This window comes from Branchiostoma lanceolatum, chromosome 18, assembly GCF_035083965.1.
Source record: "Branchiostoma lanceolatum isolate klBraLanc5 chromosome 18, klBraLanc5.hap2, whole genome shotgun sequence".
Classification (NCBI taxonomy): Eukaryota; Metazoa; Chordata; class Leptocardii; order Amphioxiformes; family Branchiostomatidae; genus Branchiostoma; species Branchiostoma lanceolatum.
The window spans coordinates 1,512,476-1,536,218 of record NC_089739.1 but is presented as its reverse complement, the minus strand read 5'-3'; the positions used below and the strand labels follow the sequence as shown (position 1 = coordinate 1,536,218).

The 23,743-nt window shown below is 44.8% G+C and overlaps 2 protein-coding genes across 2 annotated transcripts in view; one reads left to right on the top strand and one right to left on the bottom strand.

Moving 5' to 3' along the window:
* Positions 1 to 23,743, bottom strand: part of LOC136424561 (tyrosine-protein kinase receptor Tie-1-like) — a 91,822-nt gene that overhangs the window by 7,646 nt on the left and 60,433 nt on the right. The gene's annotated exons all lie outside the window — the stretch shown is intronic.
* On the top strand, positions 14,622 to 16,954 carry LOC136424355 (uncharacterized). Its single transcript, XM_066412924.1, has 4 exons — positions 14,622 to 14,874; positions 15,391 to 15,727; positions 15,861 to 15,947; positions 16,091 to 16,954. Exons 2-4 carry the CDS (start codon positions 15,593 to 15,595, stop codon positions 16,241 to 16,243), a joined length of 375 nt encoding a protein of 124 aa, XP_066269021.1. The 5' UTR covers positions 14,622 to 14,874; positions 15,391 to 15,592; the 3' UTR covers positions 16,244 to 16,954.

Below are 23,743 nucleotides of genomic sequence, written 5' to 3'. Positions count from 1 at the left end.
TCAGCCTCTGTCACTGCCGTGTAGCTTAGTGTGCTGCCAAGACCTTCATCCGTGATCTGAGCTGTGCCTGGCACACTCCCTCCATCCTTGGACCAGGAGAACGTCACAGGTGTCGGGTAGGATGTCACGTTACATGTCATGCTTACGGGATCACCCTTCGCAACTGAGTATTTGTCCCGAACTCCGACAAATACAGGAACGTCTGTGGAAATGGAGAATAGTAGTCTGCTCATTTAAACAAACATACTTTGTTTACTATGTAACATTTTTAACAGATAAGTCAAGTATAAAGCTAAGGATATTTTGGTTTCTATCCTTATCTAATTAAAGAAAACAGTTTCTTGGTACTTATAAATGTTATTAGCACTGTAAAGGACCTGTACAACGATGTAACATTTCTGATTTTGCTTAAGCCGTGAAGGTCCCGGGCACATATCAATTCAGTGTACACTCGGGAGAACATATTAATGCAGAAGAACAATACTTACAGTTGACAAGAAGGTCGAGGTCCTTTGTTGCATCTCTGCCGATCCCGTTGCAAGCCTGACACCTGTAGTTCCCTGTGTCCGTGTAGCTCACATCCTGTATGGTGTGGGACAGAGTCCTGCCCTGACCCGTGGCCAGTGTGACGTCACCTACAGACCCAGACCCCACGCTCGCTATACTGATGGAGGTAGGAACAGGGTTGCTGTCCACAGTACAGGTCAGAGTGACAGGGGTGTTCTCTTCTGCTGGGTTGGAGTCAGCAGTGAAGGTGTCCACGGATGGGGGGTCTTTCAGTGTGGATTAGCATAGATGAATAAACATTAATGTTTGCTCTTTAATCGACTGACTTTTAAACTTGAGACGATTAATTTGATATCTAATCGAAGCAAAAGTCCTTGACCAAATGTCATCCTTTTTTGATATTAGAAAAAAAATCATTTTTGTGAGTATTTTTTGTGTGTGATTACAGTACTCAAATTAGACACTTTTAACTTGGTCAAAGATTTTCTCAAATGAGACAGTGAAATATACAATTTGGCTGCTGTTATTCAAGATTCCTTGAATCCATGATGAAGATTAGGCTTTTAAGCCATACATGGGCTTGTTCAACTTCTGGATGAAAGCAAATTTCAAGCCCTATATCATACAATTTTCACTCTCTTTCTTGCTGGTCTACATGTCAAAATAAATTTAAAACATTAACATCACTATGTTGCAAGTATACTAAATAAATATGCAGAGACATTAGATAAGGGGTTATTATAAATATGTATACATGTACAACAATGCATGTGAAAATTGCATCTGCACATTCAAAAACAAGCTCACAACATAAAAAGAAAGTCTGATAATATTCCGCAGCACACCAATGAGAACATACAGAAAACCCAACTACCAGGAAAGCTATATAGATACGGTTCACAAAATTTACATGTACACCAAGATTGGAAGTTGTAACAATGAAGTACATTAAGCAAACAAGGATCTTCAAACCATTCATTTTAAATCAACTGCTTTTCTACATGATGCCAATATATCTTCATTGCAGCAGGCATAACGTATGTGCATGTGCATGCATGTAGGTATATCAAGGACAATTGACAGGTTAAACACGACAAATTGCAAGGCAGGATCAGCAAGGAGTAGCAAAGATCCAGACATTCTCTTGAGGTGAGCAAAGGGTGACACATGTTGATGTTCTGTTAACCTATAAGGTATTGTCATACAGTTAGACATGAACTCTTACAGTTGATGCTGATCTCAAGACTGGCATGCTTGGACCGCTGTATTCCCTTGATTGTGTTCGATACTGTACAGTTGTATGTCCCAGCTTCAGTCCTGTTGACTTGTCCCAGGTCCAGAACACTGCCGTCCTGTGTCAAACCATCCGGCCTGGTCCACACTATAGTAGCGTTAGGGTAGGCCTGTGCTGTACACTCTAGTGACAGACTCTGTCCTTCCGCGGTTGTGTGAGAAGTTTGGCCAGAGCCACCCGGGTCGGAAGTTATGGTGGGTTCATCAAGATCTAATTGTGTTTCCAAAATTAGTCTTTAAAAAGAAGCAGTAACGGTACCTCCTTTAGTCAAATGTCCCAACAAACTAATGATGAAATCAGAGAGCAAAAAGGGCAAAAAAAATTTTGATATTTGTATCTCCATGAACTAACATTGCACAAACAACAGGTGTTGGGCAGTTCCATCAGGGGAAACATTATTTGAGGCAGTACAGATGTAGGTGCCGCTGTCTTGTTTTTTGAGGCTGGCGATCTGCAGCTGGTTTGTAGTTTCACCCTGGGCATCACCAGGCAGGGATCCCACAGATTTAGTCCAGGTGTAGTCTTGAACTGCTGGGTTGGCTTCCGTGACTGTACAGTCGAGTGTGACGTCATCTCCTAGTTCCACCTCTTGTGGATCAGCTGTTATACTCAGTCCTTCTGGTGGGACTGTCCAGCGGTAGTGTGGGGTTATAGTGGGGCATTTGAATGAATTCTCCAAATCTGTCTTCTGTCCTTACTTTTGATAATATAAGTAAAGACTCTTTTTCAAATTTTTCGCTTTGTCCTCGCCCTTTGCTAATGGCACTAAAATCATTTTCTTAACCAGTCCCTTGATAGAAATGCACTGTTACAGTAATTGTACCATGTACATATCATTCAGAGTATCATGAAAAAAATTGTGATAATCACAAAATTATCTTGTTGGATTTATTGATGTTCACCTGTAATATTTCTTAAAGTAACATCCCTAATAGAAAGAAAGCTACAACAACATTCACAATTGTTCTCCAAGCTCCATCATGTTCAAAACCATACAGAGATAACAAGTACTCACAGTTGACGGCCAGCTCTGTTAAGTCGCTGTCAGTTGATGACACCACATTAGTAGCCCTGCATCTGTACTGCCCGGCCTGTGTACGCTGGACATTAGTTACCGTCAGTGTCCCCCCGTTGTCAGCCGTTGTCCCAAAGCTCACGTCCTGCTCAGCCTGTCCCTGTGCTGTGAACTTCCACGTGTAGGACGGGTCGGGGAGAGCGCTGTCAGAGCTGCACGTCAGGGTCACAGTTTGGTTCTCTACTACTGGGCTGGGGTCGATGGTGATAGTCGGCTTGGACGGTGCATCTTTGGAAAATATTTAGCAACATGGTTACTGTAACTTACTGAATAAGACATAGGAAAGATATATAAAACTATTGGCAATTATGTTCTTTACACAGTCATTCAATTAAAGAAAACCACTTACTATGTATTTGAATATGACAAACCTAAACCTTTATAAACAGACACAAACACTTCAGCAAAGACAAAATACTTATAAGTGAGAGACCAGATACATTAACTCACATTGTACAATGACTACAGTGTTTGAAGTCCCAGTTCCTGTGCTGCTATCGTGAAACGTGTTCTGTGCTGTGCAGACATAGGTGCCAGCTGCTGTCCGACTGATGCTTGGTATGGACAGAGTGGCGCTGTCAGAGACAGCTGTACTGCTGCCCTGTTTAGTCCAGCCAACACTGCTGGCGGCTGGGTTAGCTGTGACCTGGCACACAACAGTCAGGTCACCTCCTTCATTCACTGTTGTGGTGGGAGAGCTGGATACATCAGGGGCGTCTGGGTGAAAAAAGAACAAATGTTATTCAAAGAGAGGCTAATCAACACTGGGACATTGTAGGTAAATGGGGTAAAGGTATACAGTAACGTTGTTTACAGATGCATTCAACCAGATGTAGTATACTATATATTTCTAATTTCTTCCTTACTATACCTACATACAGTAATTCCAATCCAGGCATTGTTACAGTACCTACATACCAAACTATAAACCTTTGTCATTTACAGCACTGTTGGGAATGGCATTGATTTACGGTATATATTGCTTAACTTACACTGCACATTGAGAGTTGTAGAGGCTGTATCCGGACTGCCAATGTTGTTGGTCACTTCACAGCTGTACGGAGTGGTGTGCTGGTCCTTTCTGACAGTACCGATAGTCAGAACACCGTCAGCTGCACTGTACTGGTTCTCTGTACCAGTGTCGATTTCCCTGTTCCCCTCCTTCCATGTGTAGGTGAAGGTGTCGGGGTTACCTTCAGCTGTGCAGTCTAATGTTGCCGACTGACCAGCTATGACTGGGGTAGTCATGGGAGGGGCAGCGCTGATTTCTGCAGGGTCTAAGATAAACAGAAATATAGACAACTGTTAAAGATGACTAAGAACAACCTTTATAAAGTGAGACAGTTCTCTATGTGTTGCGAGAAATCTGCCAAAGAAACACACACACAGTCACAGAGACTGGCAAATATGTAATACATGTATATGTATGAATAGTATTGGCACCAAAACTCGGTCACATTCAGGTACTGTATACAAGATACAGCTTATTGACAAGTCAATAGGAAAATTAACAAATCAATCATTAAATATGTTGATTAGTGATTCACCCTTACATCTAACGTCCAGTGTAGTTGAAGTCCTTAGGTCCCCCTGCAGGGCCCCGTGAGTGACCACACATCTGTACGTAGCTCCATTGTCAGCCTTGGTGGGTGTGAATGTGAGAGTGCGGGTAGATGTGAAGGTCCCGTCAGACTCCTGAGTGTCCTGCTGAGCTGCAGCAGCCAAAGGACTGTCCTCATCTCCTCTGTACCAGCTGATAGTGGAGACAGGGAAGGCTCCTGTTGTTCTCCCGGTCAGGGTTATGGGGGCCAGCGTTGAGGGGGAGGGTGGAGAGATTGTGATGGTGGGGTACGACGGTAGTGCTGCAAAGGAAAAGGGAAGTCTTAACAAATTTAATTCACACAAGTGTAGTTGATGAGGATTGAGTTCGGTATCATTATGATTATCTTTATGTATTGTATGATAGGGTATGCAAAGTTACTCCTGACAGTGTTGTCATTCCCCTTGAAGTTTGTTCCATGATTATGTACTAAATTAGTATAAAGGTGTGCTCGGAAGCATGAATAATGCCTTAAAGTATAAGCACGTTGAGGTCAGAAGACATTACAGTGAATATCTGAACCCTAAATCTATTCTCCACACAGATATAGACTATTCCCAAATCTATATATATATATATATATATATATATATATATATATATATATATATATATATATATATATATATATATATATATATATATATATATATATATATATATATATGTAACCGTTGCAAGGCACCCTTTCGCCTTTAACAACCCGTAGCCTAAATAGCGTTTATATAACACTAGCTATTTAGGCTACGGGTTGTCAAGGGCGAAAGGGTGACTTGCAACGGTTACCGTATAAAGACAATCGAAATTGAATGGTTTCTTCTTTTGCATTCAATTTTCATGCAAAGATTCATGCGTTTCTTTCTTATTTTTGCACTAATCACATTGACTATTACTACATGAGAGAATGGGACCAGGGCTAAACCGGAAACTTGTGTATCCTTTTTTACAATTTACAGGTTGACTGTATGTCCTTTGTTTGTACTCCACATTCGGCGATCACAGACAAATTAAACAAAAGATCTATTTCTGTAAATAGCACTGGCGATCGTATTTCACCAGAGGGCCAGTCAAGGAGGGTTAACGACCCGCTTATCCCTCTGTGTTTACTGTGCCATAACGCCTGGTCAGTGACCTAGCCTTTGTTTACACAAAATCTCTCGCTGGCTGGGGTTGATAAATAACTTTATTGCAAGTTCATGCCAAAAGTCTAATTGCAGACAAACAAGTACATGGAGCTACATGGAAATCGGAATAGTTATTTAGTCTACTGTGAAAGTTCTATATTAACTAAGGTTGACTATTGTTGGGTTTGACTTCTTTTTTGAAGGCAGTGGAAAATTATGTGACCCACGTTTTGTATCGTAAGTGGGTTGTTTGATTGTAGTAGGAGCGCGATTTAGTCAGGCTAGCCAGTGACCTTTAACCACATCACTCACTCTTGGCCTGTGTTTACGCAATCACTGACTGACTGTTCTAGAGGCCGATTAACTTTCGGACCAGCCGCTTGGAGCGAGATTTAGTAAGGCAAGCTCGCTCTGTGGTTCATTCGTTCATATTCATTGTACGTCACCGAAAACACCAAGAGTAAAGGGTTCATCAACGTTATCATTAAATACCCAATACAAAATGACACGCAATTGTTATGAAGTTGCAATCTAGTTATTCCTATACATTGTTAGCAGATCAGTTATGCACGGCTTTCTTCTTCAAAAACCCATCTAAGGGTGTTGTGGCTGTCTATAGCCAATAGAAATGTAGGCTTCAATTTGGTCCTCTGAGCCTGGCTAAATATCATGATAATTATATCTTACAACTGGGGACACAACTTACTTGCCAACCCCAGCCGTGCCTCGTCTTCACGTCTGACATTAGACCCCACAATCCTTACAGTACACCTGTAAGTCCCCACATCTGCAGCTGTGACGTCAGTCAGTATCAGGAAGGCTGAACCGTTAGTGGAGGCGCGAATGACATACTGAGTCTGAGTTCCACCGCCGTCAACCTCCAGTACATCTACAACTTCCGGTGCTGACTGAAACCATTCTATCCTGTTGATGGTTTCTCCTGGGTCCAAAGTGATGCTCCAGGGGAAAACTGCTGTTCCTCCTTCTACTGCATACACGGTGGTGACGTCAGATAAGGACGCTGTGTTTCCTGTGAGTACAAGAGATCAGCTGCGATAAAGAGAATGGAAACCTTGTAAAAACATCAATTTTCTTACGTATTACAGATAAAGATTATGTATATTTCCTAATCTTATATATCCAACTCCAGGAAAGTTGCAGAATGTATTGATTATACATACATAAATTGTCACTAATCATTAGCCGCCATTCAAGATCAATGAGGCAAAATGACTGATTTGTTTTATCTTTATTAATACTCTAATGTGATCAGTGTGTTAGTCGTGGAAGCACTTGATTTCAGATTACTAGAAAGTAGTTAATGATAAACCAGCCGTTTTGGAGACTTTTGACAAAGGCCAAGACTATCCAGGACAAATCCCGAAAACAGAAATATGCATGTATTGACAAAAACAGTCGCCGAATGTACAGTTCAAAGGTCAACGGCAAGAAGTAACATGGCTGTTGGAATGGCTGACTTGTTGGGAAAGGGATTTTAGCACTGTGCGAGTTAAATACCAACCACGGCGACAGAAAGCACTAGGACTAACGTATATTTATTGTAACACACTCCCAAATATTTCTAATTCAGTTTCAACAAAGAACAACCTTCCCGGTTCACCCGGAAGTACCAAAGAATAGACCAACAGAATGAACGTATTGATTAGTCATTGACCTATTTATCGCCATCATTTCAAGGATGTATACGTATAATAACAATTCCATGCATTTACGAACCATCGACGAGTGCCTTACACCTCCACCCCGGCCCCCAGGCTCAAAAGGAGAGCACATTTCTTTGACTTTGTCAACAACAATATCATATCATGCATTCATCAGTTCAGCTTAAAGACATATATATTTATATACATCGTTTGTAACTCACCTGCATCGATGTATACAAGTAGAAAGATGCACCAAAGCCAACAAAAATCACAAGCATTTCCCCTCGTGGGCATTACAGACGGTGTTACACAGCGTTTAGTAAAAGATGTTGACATGTTGCATTGACAGGAAAGCTAGTAGAACATTTGCTACATCATTCGTCGTATTGACAACACATTTTGAAGCTCTCTATGGAAACAAGTCACCAACTAAAAACTGATTTTGGCCGCAAAGTATAATTAACTGGACTTCGACGACCTCATACCTGCATGAAATATTTAGAATTTTGTATATTTTATGTAAATGCCATACACATTAACCCTCAAACCACCGTAGCTTTTTTGGCGACGCCTCAGGGGCGGAGCCTATTGTATAGTACTGCTTTCGGCTTGCCAAATATTCTAGGATTTCCGCGAATGCATTCCCTAGGGAATTACTTTTTGGCAACGCCTTGCAGGTACGGCCTTGTATATAACGGGGTCGACAACGCCTTACGGGTACGGCCTTTTTATCCTTGCGGGTACGGCCTTTTAAAAGCGGGGCCGAATTCTATTAATTGATTAGGGCATAGAAAAGGCGCTAGTTTGTATTCACTTTTGCAGCTGTTTATCGATGTTTGAAATAAACGTTCTGGATGTCGCAAAAATATAGACCCATATGTCACAGCTGTTTCTCAATGTCAGGATTTTTGCCCAAAAGACCAATATGTCACTGGTTTTGATTGATTTTTATCTTCTTAGAAGCTTTGCTTCTTTAAATGAAAAAGAAATAATATGCTTGACATGTAAACAGCAGATAAATCCGAGTTCTTTCAGCTGCAGCTTTGAAGACTGAAAGATAAAGAAACGACACAGAGACAAGGCTTTCCGTACACTGGGCACGGGGAACTTTTAAGACGGACTGACTATGGCTATGTCATGAAACTGGCTCTGCGAAAACCAGTCTCAACTGTGGTTCTCTACTCCTTCAGGGACTGAACTCACTTGCCGTAGAAAGACATGTTCTTATATTCTGTCTTCTCAGACAGACCTCTTGACAATTGTCTGCTAACTCCATAGAACATTTGTTACTTCATCTTTCTGCGACTGACTTTGTAGTCGACTTCAGTTAAGAAAAGCACAAAGGAAAACACCTTTTGGGGAATCACGGCACAATAATAACTAAGTACAGTGTTAGTAATTACGTTAGTGTTCCAAGTTTCATCAGGTGTTACACTGGTATCTTCTTGCAAGTTGGTGAGAGCGTGCAGTCGTATCACAGCTTGCATACACACTGATTGTTCACAATATTCGTGGGGGTTTTCAATATCAGTTTTGTTCATCCACCGCTAGCCTGTGCCTTGTATCTTTTTGCAAGTTACCGAGAGAGCTCAATCTCGCCATGGCTTGCATACACAACAACTGTACAACATATTCTTATGAAGTTTTCATCTTGTGTAACGTTGGGTAACATAAATTCGGGATTTTTCCGACAATGGTTGACTGAAATCAATCTAGCAGAACAATAAACCATCCTTTTTTTCTATTATTCTGTCAGTATCATGTACTATCTTTGCACTAATCATATATATGGTAGATTTTGTCTCTAGTCGTGCTGACACCATAATATTTCAACTTGAAACTACCGTCCGCCGCACGCACAATGACAGTGTTGTCGGACAGGGGGGCACATTAATTCGGGAGAGAAGATTCGTCTTGAATATCTTACCGCTAATCACATTTTATACAGCAGCTATTCGTTCCATCCTTGGCTTGAGGAGAGTGCTATGGATATAGACGTGTCCAAGTAAAAAAAATACACGAAAAAACGGCCGCACCGCACACATCAGGCCTTTGCTAACATCCTGTTTGTTGAGTGGGTTGAACGTCACTCAAAGTCGATCCCCACCGTCATGGCAACGTGTACATTATTCATGGCAAGTTAGCTGGATGCCGTAGCAATGGTTATACTACTATGTCCATGTGTTCCTTGTTGTGTTAGGAGCAAACTTTGAGGAAAATATCGTCTTCAGTCCACTATCACACGCAACATTTAGACAATAAAGTGTTCCTCACAAACCTTTTGTCGTCTGCTTGACGACATGATTCTGGGTAACAATATATGGCGGCGGGAAAATACACGTGCCGTAGGTTGTAGCAACAAAGAGGAGTTTTGATGATTGATCACACTTAGAATCCAGTTGTAGGTTAGCAAAAGAGATTGTAATAAGTTGTCTTGTAAATAATTGTGTTTAGCAGGCAGGAGATGTGACATTTGTCTTATAAACCAGCGAACAACCGTGCAGTGTGAGTCTCCCACGAAGCCCACAGACTCTGTCAATAAGGGACGGAGAGTTTTTGACGTAGCCAACTTCTAATGCATGGTTATCGAAGCTTTTCAGGCAGTGTTCTGAATGTGTTAGTCTGCCAAGTTTGCATTTCTAGTGGTATTACTGATGTTGCATCTAGCACATATCCCTAAATACCCCGTTTTCGAAAAATCCCGAATTTAAGTACCCCACGAATTTATGTTACCCAACGTTACCTCCACTCCGCGGGTTTGATTTGAACCGTCATAGACGAGGTTAATTGCCTATGCACGATACGTCGATATACATGTAAAATCAACTACTACATATACAATATACATACTAAAATACACAATGAAATAGACAATACATGTTCGTTTAAGTCAGTCCGTGAACTCTTAAACTGGCGGCAGGTTTTCTCTGATCGTAGCAGAGCAGTCCATTTGCTGCACGTCGTGGCTCTGTTACTGTGCCGTCCTCCTATCCGCCGACGACGGTGTCCCGGGTGTTGTGTCACTGTGGTTCCGATCGTTACAAGGCGCATGGACGTCTACTTCAGCTTCTACAAGCGATGCAGCTCGTCTCATCAACTTTCACAGTGGAAGGTCTCTGCTGACTTCCCCTGCTGCGATAGATGTCTCTGTGTGGGGTGCAGCGGGATCATGCCAGCCGTCCTGGGTGACATTGACACTGGTGCAGACAGGTACGGCTCGTCGTCATCGCTCTTTAGGTCAATGTGGTCGGCCTGTGCAGGGATCGCAAGATATCATGTAAACCTGACCACCCTAGCTGATTAAAATACTCAAACATGTCCATACAGATCACAACCCTATCTCTGAGTTTCCCTAAACCAGGCGGACTCACCACGAAAAGTTAAATAAAACAGAGACGAGTAGACGCTGACAAATGTGGCAGAAGTTTGTATCCATCCAAAGCGAGGCAGATTTATATATCAATCACTAAAAACCTTGACTTTCCCCAGGATCAGATGTACATCACCCGTTTAATAATGATGATAACCTTTATCGCACATTCATGCTCTATCATGGGCTAAGCACAGGCATATAGTCACTAACGACGACAATAATGAACCATTACATAACCACCCTAGTAGATTTGACATCGTCGATGTTTGACAATTTGATGGTCGTCACAGCTAATCTACGTTGTGAGATGTTCATCTCAGGAGCTGTTGTAGAGAAGACAAGATAAAAACGGAAGATTAATATTGTAATATTTAGAATATTATCTTGCCTTTGACAAGGAAATCTCACAAGTGGTGCTCGGCAGTCGTGAAGGCAAGACTGGAAGAAATCAGGCCTCGAACTGCATAAAAACTTCAAGGCAAACATTGGGATGCATTCAACTCGAGATAAACAAAAGATGACTGGATAACGAGTCTACAGTCTTTGGCCGCGTCAGGACCACCCAAAGCCCAGAAGATTTTGACCCCCCCCCCCCCTCTTTTACGACTTCCTCCTACGGCGAACGAACACAAAGGGGTGTTCACGGGGGAACGATTTCGACCGTCTGTGTCACCCAGGCCTTTTCCATATGCCGGGCGTTGAAAACACGTCTAATAGACATGAGGCATGCAAACCTTACCTTAAACACACAAACTACCTAACCATCACAGTTTGGCAAAGGTATAATAAAATAATAATTGTAAAACACTAGTGTCCGGCTGTATGATCATTTTAAACACGACAGTCAAATATTTTCAAGTCAATTCTACAGTTTCCGCCCGCCAATACGTTAAAACAAGACGCGAATGCATTCACAGCCAGCCTCACATATTCTTCTATATCTTAAACAGTTAAAATAGAGTCAGCGTTGTACATGACGTTGGCTTCAATCAGAATAGATGCCCGGAACAAACAACATCAAGACCATCACGGCTTCGGCACAAATTCCACAAACTGGTTACTATAGTATACAACCCGGCGTGGCTCAACTGATCGCCTACCTTCACAACAATCCGTCGACATCTGCATAAGACTACAAACCATAACATGTTAAAGATTCATTATACATGAAGTGAAAATTACATCAGCTGCTATTACTAAAATAGCAATGCCCACCTCTCGCCGTCTCGTCTCCTATGGATCTAAGGTTGAATACGAACAACACGTGCTTGTAGTACGACTTGAAAGTTTGTACATATCCCTCCGCCGCTGGAGTCAGCTGTCATGCAGTATACCATCAAATAAATGACAGAAAATAATCATTACCCTGGTACTTACTGGACAATTATATCGCAATCTGTGAATCATGTTATTAGTTTGAAAACGAGTACAAAATCAATACAGTAAGCTTTGAATATGTCTTGCACTTTTTTCTGACGGCGTTTGTGTACAATTTGTTCAAGAGGATATTCGGTCCAGTTCCCGTGGGGACAAGGGTACTGTAATTCTTGTTTCTTTCACTATAACTTTATGTTCACAGCTGTTTTCACGTCCACCTCTGTACCGTGAACTTATCATCACAGTGATAAATCTGTTGTTATTTCTTATGATTCCTTCACACATCCGTTCCGTGAATCACATTTTTATTACGCCGTGAAATTTTACTACCGTGAAGATAAAGTGAATAGCGCGGGCGCCTCGACCCCAGCTCAGAGGCATTAAAACATTGAAAGCCTTTCTTGGTGGGTTTTTTTTCTAAGTTAAAATAGTGGCAATCCTGGGAAGGCTATGACAAGTCAGACTTCATACCTGTATAATTTGTTGTAAAAAAACTACCTTTCTCCATCTTTTTGTCTTCTGGACCCCCCGGCCGGGAGATAGTGGAATGGTTGCGAGCGGTCAAATGGAATGACCCAAGAACTCTGACTCGGGGGGTGTTTTCCCGGAGAATAGCCGTTTAGAAGTTCTCGTAATTCTGTTAGATGAGGGTAAGTTTTCTCGGTCAGAATATTTGATTCCTGAGATGATAACACATAATGTCTGTCAACATCCCCGTAGGAATGCATGCGTTATTGGGACAAACTGTAATACTCTAGTCCTCCTTCTATCTACGTGTATAGTGTATGATAGACATCAGGCAGGGGACAGTTCACTAACCCTTTTCCTGTACTGTAGGATCGACATCAGTTGTTGTGAAACCGATTGGGATCAAAATGAGCTGTATGTATCATACAGATGTTACCAATTATTTCGAAGTTAAATGTTGATTTGAATACTGTAAATGGATTTAAGTTTGCGTGGTTTTTATTTCGCAGTAGGCGAAACTGGCGTGTTCGCGGCGCTTTCAAGTTCGCGTTTGAAACAATAGTAGTGCCACAGTCATAGGTGGACAAAACGTTTCGCGGTCACCTAAGGCTTAAGCCCCGCGCTGAAAAGTTCACAGCGAAAGTCAAACCACCGCAAACAGCTCTGCATTTACAGTATATGGATGACATCCACAAACGCATCAATTTTTGTAGCCTCCCTTGCAGACTCCTTCCGGCAAGGCGCGTTTTTGGCCGCTTCGTCCTCGTCCGGTCCGTTTAGGCTAAGGCCAAGGGTATATACGTATACATATATATATCTCCTTCGTCTTTTATCCCTTAGTCTAGATATTTGAACATTGGGGCACCACACGAAATCTGGCAATTAGTTTTCTTCACCCTTCTCGATATTCTGTTTTTCTTAGCGTTTTATTCTGTGCCATGCCTTTCCATTCTCCGATATCATCCTCCCATCTTTTTCGTTGTCTACTCTCCATTCTTCCTCACTGAACGATTCCTTGCATGATAGCTTTTGGCTACTCCTGATGACTGTGACACGTGGCCGTACCAATTCAGTTTCCTTTTCTTTACTGACCTTTACTGTGGTAAGGAGGTCTCCGTACGTTTGTAGTGCTAGACGGTTGAGTACGAAGCAGGAACAGTATCAGAAAGATAATATATATGTATACCTTTGCCAAGAAGATTCAGTTTATGATAGCATTTGTAAGTCTATGTGTACGTGTGTGTGTGTGTTGATGAACAGCGTAACTCGAGAAGGCTGAGATGGATTGTATTAATAATTGGTACGGGGTGGGCCTTGATGAGACCTGCACATGATTATTGCGATTTGTAACGGTACTGCAGCGTAACGTCAAGTTTTGATATCGCGTGCTGTGGGCATGTCATGGTCGTGATTTTTTTAGTGATATATAGCTCATAGCAGAAAAAAGTGGTGTAGGTATCGCCTCCATAGCGGCGTTTTTTGTGAATGCAGGAGCCGGGTTTGTCTCAGACTTTGAAAAACAAATACATCAAGAAACTGTCTGCTTATCCATACTTTCTGCTATGAAAATATTTAAAATGATGTTCTGTATGATTAAATTGTGATTATGGATATCAGAATCTAATTTGCATAATTAATGAGAAACTTTACAAACCCGCTGCGTTCAATGATTGGACTATCCAAACATGTGGTATGTTACTGAGTAAGATAGGGACATGGATAGATGCAAAATTATCAAAGTGATGACTTAATGTGCATAATTAATCAGAAAATACTAATGTTCCATATTTCTAATTAACGGGAACTTCATACTTGTGGCACATGAAGGTTTCGTGAAGGTTAACATAATAAGATATAAATCATGCAAATGAGGACCTACATTGCATCATCTTCACGTCGCCGGTGTGTTTTTTAAACACCACTATTGTTACGACTAATCTTACCGTATGGGGTCAAAACTGACCCCACAATGTTTTCTACAAATATAGCTTTATTGGTGACTATTTTTGTGGTTTGTATATATGTTTAGTTTAAGTAATCTATAAGGGTCAGTTTGACATGATAAGGTGTGAATAATTTCTGCTCATTGTCATAATTTATGCAAAAATAGGGAACATCGTCTTTTGCAACTAACGCTATTTACACTGCGCTATAATTGGATCAATCCGCCAATGACATCACCTAATGCTATAAAAGGAGCGGCAGTTGACCATGCTGTGTAGTTAACTGAAATCCTACGCAACGACTGGACGTGGTGGGCAGTCTGTCCCGGGCTCGAAGTGGGGTCTTCTTACAATGGAGTGTGCGTCCACCGGTGCTTCGAGCGGCCTTTGGCAGCGTCTTGAGTCCTAGGAGAGGTTTTCTGGACTACCACGACCGAATTTCGGTCAAGGTTTGGCTAGTTACTGAGCTGGTTTTGGCAGAGCGGGGGACGTTTTGTTTTTAGGCCGTAACGAGTTTAGTTGACGGCTGTTATTTTCCCGTTTTTCAGTTTTCTGCTTGTGGCTTCGTTTTTACGAGTTGGGTTTGTTTCCTGGGGTGTTTTGTAGCTTGTTTTAACCTCGGGGTTTTCTCAAGTGCCTTTTTTAGCGTGTTTTGACGATTTCTCGTTGCAGCTGTTTTTGTCGACGGGATTTTGGCGGCTTTTTTGCACGTGGGACATTTGCATTTGTATGCGTGGAGAATTTCTTTTGTTCTCTGGTTTTCGTAACAGGGTTACTCGGGTGGTTTACAGTAAATGGTAAGGGAAGGGTACCTGAGTGGAGCTTTCGGCCTTGGCAAATCGGTGTCCTGGCCCTCGGTCGGATTGGGACTTGTTCTTCCCTTTCGATGTAAGTTTCCTTGGGTGGGTAGCGTGTGTTTTGTGTGTTTTGCTTCGGCCATTAAGTGGTGTTGTGTGCCTTTACAGTGATAAGCCAAGCTCCACGGGTACCCACTGCGAGTTTGCAGGACTTCACACAACAGGCGACCCCGGCAGTCAACACTTAGGAGGCAAGCGGTTCCGCAGCGGACATGTTTAGCACGTCAGGCAGGCGTTACACCAAGAAAGTCGCCGCCGTTGTTCAAGTGCTGGATGGGCCTCGTCAGAGTCCAACTCAGCACCCAGAAGGATGGGACACGCGGACACTTGGGGCTGCCTACTCGAGAGATGCAGGACCTGTGGCGATGGCGTGAAGTGGCATCTGCCAGGGCAGCTGACCTGCTGCCACCATTTTTGTCTGCAGGAATTTTGGCGGGAGTCCGGCGTACTTGGGTTTTCTTTCTTTGAATCGTATTTCGGTGATTTGCATTTGTATGACGGAGACGCCGGACATGTTTGTCTGCGTTTTTGTTCTGATTATGCCTGATGCGATACGTTTTGTGTTTTGTTGTCTACAGTTTGGCGTCCTGGAGGCCGGTACTGCCTATGAAAAGCTGCCTACCAATTGTGGCGGACAAGAACCTTGCAGTGACAGAGAAGCGATGGTGGAACAAGCTCCGCGTTTGTTTGTAATTTATAGGCGAGGTCTTCAGGCTTTTCGGAGCTCGTTTCTTTTGAGACGTGTTGTTTGTTGATTTTCCTTTGCTTTGTTTACGAGTGGTTGTCTCATGGGTGTTGTTTATTTTAGGCTGGCAAGTCACTCCGGAAGATGGGAGACTGCGGTGACAGAAATGACAACCACTTCGGCTGCAGCAGTCGCTACCGAGACGGGAGAAAACATGCTGGAGTAGAGAGGCGTGCGGTGGAGACATTAGGGATGCCGTGGACAACTGTCGAGTAGCAATATGAGGTACGTATTACTGAGAGATTTGTACGTCGTGGTGGTGTTCGTCGACGTCCCCAGTTGAGTGTTATTTGGCACATTTTAGTGCTAACACTAGCAGAGGGGCAGTCGAGCGGTTGCACACGTGACGTGACAAATGTGTACGTCGTGGTGGTGTTCGTCGACGTCCCCAGTTGAGTGTTATTTGGCACATTTTAGTGCTAACACTAGCAGAGGGGCAGTCGAGCGGTTGCACACGTGACGTGAGAAATTTGTACGTCGTGGTGATGTTCGTCGACGTCCCCAGTTGAGTGTTATTTGGCACATTTTAGTGCTGACACTAGCTGAGGGGCAGTCGAGCGGTGACACACGTGACGTGACAAATGTGTACGTCGTGGTGGTGTTCGTCGACGTCCCCAGTTGAGTGTTATTTGGCACATTTTAGTGCTAACACTAGCAGAGGGGCAGTCGAGCGGTTGCACACGTGACGTGAGAAATTTGTACGTCGTGGTGATGTTCGTAGACGTCACCAGTTGAGTGTTATTTGGCATATTTTAGTGCTGACACTGGCTGAGGGGCAGTCAAGCGGTGACACACGTGACATGACAGATGGGTGCGTCGTGGTGATGTTCGTCGACGTCCCCAGTTGAGTGTTATTTGGCACATTTTAGTGCTGACACTAGCTGAGGGACAGTCGAGCGGTGACACGTGACGTGAGAGATTTGTACGTCGTGGTGATGTTCGTCGATGCCCTCAGTTGAGTTTTATTTGGCACATTTTTAGTGCTGACACTAGCTGAAGGGCAGTCGAGCGGTGACGCACGTGGCGTGAGAGATTTGTGCGTCGTGGTGATGTTCGTCGACGTCCCCAGTTGAGTGTTATTTGGCACATTTTTAGTGCTGACACTAGCTGAAGGGCAGTCGAGCGGTGACACACGTGACGTGACAGATGTGTGCGTCGTGGTGATGTTCGTCGATGTCCTCAGTTGAGTGTTATTTGGCACATTTTAGTGCTGACGCTAGCTTAGGGGCAGTCGAGCGGTGATACACATAACGTGACAGATGTGTGCGTCGTGGTGGTGTTCGTCGATGTCCTCAGTTGAGTGTTATTTGGCACATTTTAGTGCTGACACTAGCTGAGGGGCAGTCGAGCGGTGACGCACGTGACGTGACAAATGTGTGCGTCGTGGTGATGTTCGTCGATGTCCTCAGTTGAGTGTTATTTGGCACATTTTAGCGCTGTCTCTAGCTGAGGGGCAGTCGACCGGTGATACACATAACGTGACAGATGTGTGCGTCGTGGTGATGTTCGTCGATGTCCTCAGTTGAGTGTTATTTGGCACATTTTAGTGTTGACACTAGCTGGGGGGCAGTCGACCGGTGATACACATAACGTGACAGATGTGTACGTCGTGGTGATGTTCGTCGATGTCCCCAGTCGTGTGTTATTTGGCACATTTTAGCGCTGACACTAGCTGAGGGGCAGTCGAGCGGTGACACACGTAACGTGACAGATGTGTACGTCGTGGTGATGTTCGTTGATGTCACCAGTTGAGTGTTATTTGGCACATTTTAGTGCTGACATTAGCTGAGGGGTAGTAGAGCGGTGATACACGTAGCGTGACAGATGTGTACGTCGTGGTGATGTTCGTCGATGTCCTCAGTTGAGTGTTATTTGGCACATTTTAGTGCTGGCACTAGCTGAGGGACAGTCGATCGGTGACACACGTGACTTGAGAGGTGTGTACGTCGTGGTGATGTTCGTCGATGCCCTCAGTTGAGTTTTATTTGGCACAGTTGAGTGCTGACACTAACTGAGGGGCAGTCGAGCGGTGACACATGTGACGTGACAATTGGGCACGTCGTGATGTTCGTTGATGTCCTCGGTTGAGTGTTCTTAGGCACAATTAGTGTGGGCATTCGCTGTGGGGTAGTCGAGCGTGACACGCGTGACACGAGCAATTTACACGTCGTAGTGGTGTTCGTCGATGTCTTCAGTTGAGTGCTCTTAGGCGCGATTAACGCGGGCACTTGCTGTGGGGCAGTCGAGTGTGTCACGTGACGTGAGAGATGTGTACGTCGTAGTGGTGTTCGTCGATGTCCTCAGTTGAGTGTTATTTGGCACATTTTAGTGCTGGCGCTAGCTGAGGGACAGTCGATCGGTGATACACGTAGCGTGACAGATGTGTGCGTCGTGGTGATGTTCGTCGATCTCCTCAGTTGAGTGTAGTGTTCTTCGGTACAATTGGCGCGGACGCTCGCTGAGGGGCCTTCGAGTGTGACACCCGTAACATGGGATTTGTGTCGTGGTGGTGTTCTTTGATGTCCTCAGTTGAGTGTTCCTTTGCACAATTAGTGCGGGCACTCGCGGTGGAGCGTGACACATCGCGAGATCGAGAGTTGCAGACACGTTACATCGTGCATGTGGTACGTGTCTATGCCCTCAGGGGAGAGGTATCTAGCGCATTTAGTGCGGGCACTCGCGGAGGGGCAGTCGAGCGATACATAGGTTGGGTGGGAAGGATATAGTATATCGTGTATATGGTGTCCTCACTGGAGCGTTTTTGGTGCATTTGGTGTGGACACTCGCTGTCGGGCTGTCGAGCGGGACTCACAGGGCGGGGCTCACGGGCCTCACATCGTGCATGTGGTGTTCGTCCATGTCCCAGTGGTATATTTCTGTGGCACATTTAGTGTGGACACTCACGGTCGGGCTATCGGGCGTGACTCACAGGACGAGGCTCACAGGCTTAACATCGTGCATTTGGTGTCAGTGGAATATTCTTATGACACAGTTTTAGTGCGGGCGTTCGTTGTAGGGTGGTCGAGCGTGATACACATGGCGGGTGTGAAGGGTATACGTCATGCATGTGGTGTCAGTTGATGTCCTTAGTGGAGGGTTTTTTTGGGCACGGTTTGTGCGGACACTCGTTGGCGGGCAGAACGAGCGTGATACACATGGTGAGTGTGAAGGGTATACGTCGTTTAGGCGGTGTTCGTCGTTGTCTTCAGTGGAGTGTTCATTTGGCACGTTTCAGTGCGGGCACACTGACGCGTGACACACATGGTGAGTGTGAGGAGATTTACGACGTGCATGTGGTGTCGTCTATATCCTCCGTTGAATGTTATTTGGCACGATCTTAGTACGGATGGCTAATGGCGAGCATGACACACGTGGCGATCGTGAAGGGTTACGTCGTGCATGTGGGGTTTGTTAATATCCTCGGTAGGGTAGGGTCTTCTTTGGCATGTCTTAGGGCAGGCATTCGTGCATGTGGCATACATCATGCTCGTGAAGGGTGTGTAACGTGCATGCGGTGTGTCGGGAAGGCGAGCGTGACCTACATGGCGAGCGTTAGTAGGTATTCGTTGCCATGGGAATACGTTTATGACCTAGTTGTTGAAAGGTTAAGTGTGTGGCTCGTATGGCGAGCGCCAGATGACTTTGAATTGTGCAGGTGCGGCGCATCAATGTTGTAAGGTGGCTGTTTGCACACGTACACTCGACATGGTAGCACTACCAGCTGGGCGGAGGATCACATGGCAAGGGTTGTAAGATTTACGTGCCCCATGTTATGTACGACGATGTTGTCGGTTGAGAGGTATTTTGGTGTTTATTGCACGCTCTCGCTGTCGGATAATAGGGCGGCAAAGAGTTTGCGTCGTGCATGTCAGGTTCGGCGACATTGTCAGTTGAGTGTCATTGTGGCGCATTTTCGAGTGCGAATGCTGGTAGCACATTTGACAGGCGAGAGTATTTGTCGTGCATGTTGTCGGGTCACTTGGCTGTTATAGTGGCGATTTGCAAGAGAGGCACCAATTGATGGGCGGTCCGGCGGTGACACAATTGGCAAGCAGGAAGTAATTTGGCATCGGGCATGTGACGTTCGTTACTCTCGCCACGAGAGTGTCTGTTCGGCGCGTTTTATGTGTGAATGACCAGTAATACGCAGTCAGATGCCGTCTTATACATGACTAGCGCTGAAGGTTGATAGGTCACGCTCGTGGTGGATAGAGGCACTCAATGGCGATATCGATGGTCTCGTCATGCATATGAGTAAGACACAAGCCGGGAGTGCTGAAGGGACGGTGCGCATGGACTGAAACTGTGACAGATTGCTCTTAGAAAACAGTCATTGTTTTTTCGGTCACGGTAGGTACATTGGGAGACCGTTGGTAGATGGTAACAGTGGCTATGTCCTTGTAGGGCATGGGAGTTTAAACCTAGGAGAAATGCAAGATGGGAGAGAAATCTGTTCCTTAAAAAATGTTAGCTAAGGGGATAAGTTGCCGGCAGCGGGTGCGACTACGCCAGATGGGGTCTAGGCCAACGGGTTTAGGCGATCCGGCCCAGTTAAGGCGTGGAAGCGAAGAGCTATTTTAGATATTTTTTCGTCTCAAACGACTGGGCCCATCGATGGTAAAGCCATCTTTTGATTGGGGCTGTAGGTCGGAAGCCGGATAAACGCAAGTTTACTTGACGGTAGAGTAAGGGAAATGGTCTGCTCGAGTTTGAGTATGGGTTCAAATGCACTTCTTAGAGTTGAAGAGAGGCTGGCTTAGGCGTTTGACTCACAACGAGCTTCAACGGGGCTTCGAGCAGGACGGCGCTTACCAGACCCGCCCATTCGAGGAAATATTAGGCGTAAGGTAAGCTTTAGTCTGCAGCGGTTTTCAGACCCTGTCCTTGTCGGTAAAGAAAGGCTGAGGCGTCGGAAGATGTTCCCTGGCTTTATTGGTTCTTCTTTGGTGAACTAGAATGGCATTTTGGTTTGGGTTTAGCAGCTCCTAGTTTTGGAGACACGATATCACTCTCTGATGAGAGAGGGTCTTGGATTAAGATATTGTCATCATCCATAAGCTAGGCTAAACTAAAGGAAGACGTGATCCTCTGTTGACGGTGAGAGGTTCTTGGGTGAACTAGAATGGCATTTTGGTTGGATTGAGCAGCTCCTAGTTTTGGAGACGCGATATCACTTTATGATGAGAGAGGGTCTTGGATTAAGATATTGTCATCATCCACAAGCTAGGCCATTAACTAAAGGAAGACGTGATCCTCTGTTGACGGTGATAGGTTTGGTTTCCACCTAGTCAGTGGAGGGAGATTAAAGGCAGATCCAAATACATATTGGGTATGTGTGTGGCAGGAGTCGGCGGGTAGGGGCGATGTACGGCTTCAGTCGGTTGTGATGGACTACTTGTTGGCGCTGGCGACCGGTGTCATGTTGTATACGATACAGGATGGGCGCTGGCTCACCGGGTGGTAGGGTGGCCATGACCGTGAACGGTCCAGTCCAAGGGAGACGGAGTTTGTACAGTGCTAAAGGTGGATGGTGAAGCCAGACGCGATCACCGACTCTGTACTGGTGGTAGTTGACACGGGGGGCTTGATGTTGGTCTTGCGTCTGATGGGACTGGGCGATGGCGTCGCGGACTGACGTGATGGCTGTCGTCAGGTCGGCCAGGTGTGCTGTTGTGGCTGGTAGCTGACAGGCGACGTCCACTGGTAGGTGGGCTTCTCGGCCGTGGACGAGGTAGAAAGGAGAGCGCTTGGAGGTGGTGTGGCGGCTGGTGTTGTAGGCCAGGGCGACGTGGGGTAGGATTCTGTCCCAGTCGTTCTCGCGCCCTGCTAAACACTTCGCAAGTATGTCTTTCATCGTCCGGTTAAATCGCTCGACTTGGCCGTCGCCCTGTGGATGGTAGGGCGATGTGCGCGTTTTACGAATTCCAAGTCGGGTGCAGAGTTCGGAGATGAGGTGGGATTCATACTGTGGCCTTTGGTAGCGTCCGGCAGTTCGGTGTAGTAGCCGAACGCTGCGCCGGTGAGGTAGGTGGGGAGGTGGCGCAGCTTCGCTGCATGGGTCGTCCAGTGGTTGGGACTCGGCCCAGGCATCGAATTGCTGGCTCCAGAACTGGAAGTCGTCGCTCCCGTCGAAGGACGGGGGGGGGGGGGGTCTCGGGGGGAGTCGAACGTTGTGCGGCTGCCATGGCGTGGATAAAATATACTCGGAAGTATAGGCCGCTGCCACCAATTGTTATGTGGTAAGAACAAGGCTAAGAGAGGCACAGCAGCACACACGGAGATGGACTTCAGACTGACTCCGGACCGCATGGTCGGAGGTTTATCAATCAGGGACAGTGCCCTAACTCGTCCCAGATGTCAATTGTGTCATCCCCCCATATTTGGTGAATACTACATGTGTGCTCATTTACGTCCCAGTAAGTGATTAGGATGGGGGATAGACGATGCGTTTGGTTCGAGGTAAGAATGTTGTACATAGAGACGTACAATTAGCCTTACGGCAAGATTACTGTAAGTCAACGTTATGCAGTTTATTTGCGGTATGTCGGTTTTTGTGCCAAGCCTGTGCAAAGAGGGAATATTTTTGCGATTATTGGCTTGGGGTTTTAATATATTTTTCTGTCACCCGTCCGAAAAGGTGCTGATTAGGATGGGATGAGAATGGGATGAGAATGGGATAGGTTTAGGTTGTGGCGGTTTGGATGAGTATGGGGGTTGTAGTTATGAATTGCCTACGGTCATGAAGAAAGGTTGATATAAGTAGGGCTATCAGGATAGAACGTAGCGACGTAGGCACTACCCCATAACTCATTAAGGATGATTCAATGATTGCGCAGTGTAGATAGTTTACTATTTACACTGCGCTATAATTGGATCAATCCGCCAATGACATCACCTAATGCTATAAAAGGAGCGGCAGTTGACCATGCTGTGTAGTTAACTGAAATCATCCGCAACGCCGAGGAGCGTGGTGGAAGGCAGGTCCCGGACAGAGTGAGCAAGGGTTGGACAAAAGTAGCGAGGAGTCGGGCTCTTGGTTTTAGCGCCCCCACCCACCCGCCCTTCCTTTCATTAGTTGATATGTAGGGACTCTCTTTCATCACGCGACTTCGGCACTACCCCATAACTCATTAAGGATGATTCAATGATTGCGCAGTGTAGATAGTTTACTATTCAGACAAGCGGGCTCTTTTGAGGCCTGCGCCAACACTTGATGTCATATAGCATCTGAATGTCTTACGCTAGAACAACCAAACTTGGTCACCTTTGCTAAAATTTCGTTGGCAACAATTTTGATTTAATGAAATATCCAATCAATGTTTTCATGTTACCATGGCAACCGGTTTCTTAGAGCCATATTTGGAAAAAAGTCGCTAATTTTGGATTAGTAGACTAGGGCTGTCTTTTTAAACTACACTTATTTTTTTACATCAATACCAACCAATTTAATTCACTATCACTTTAATGATTTTATATTCATAATTTATGCATATTTGATAACGTCATCGGTCAAAATCTAAGATGGCAGACGATATAATAAGATTAGCTATAACCGGCTTTTTCAACCTCAAATTTCATCATTACCATGTTTATTCAAACAGAAACAATCTTAATATAAACGTTTTGGTCCATTTTTATTGTGTTATTAGGTTATATGATGAAAAAATTCATTCAAAATAATTCAAGATGGCGGATTTCGCTAGTGTAACTTGCTAT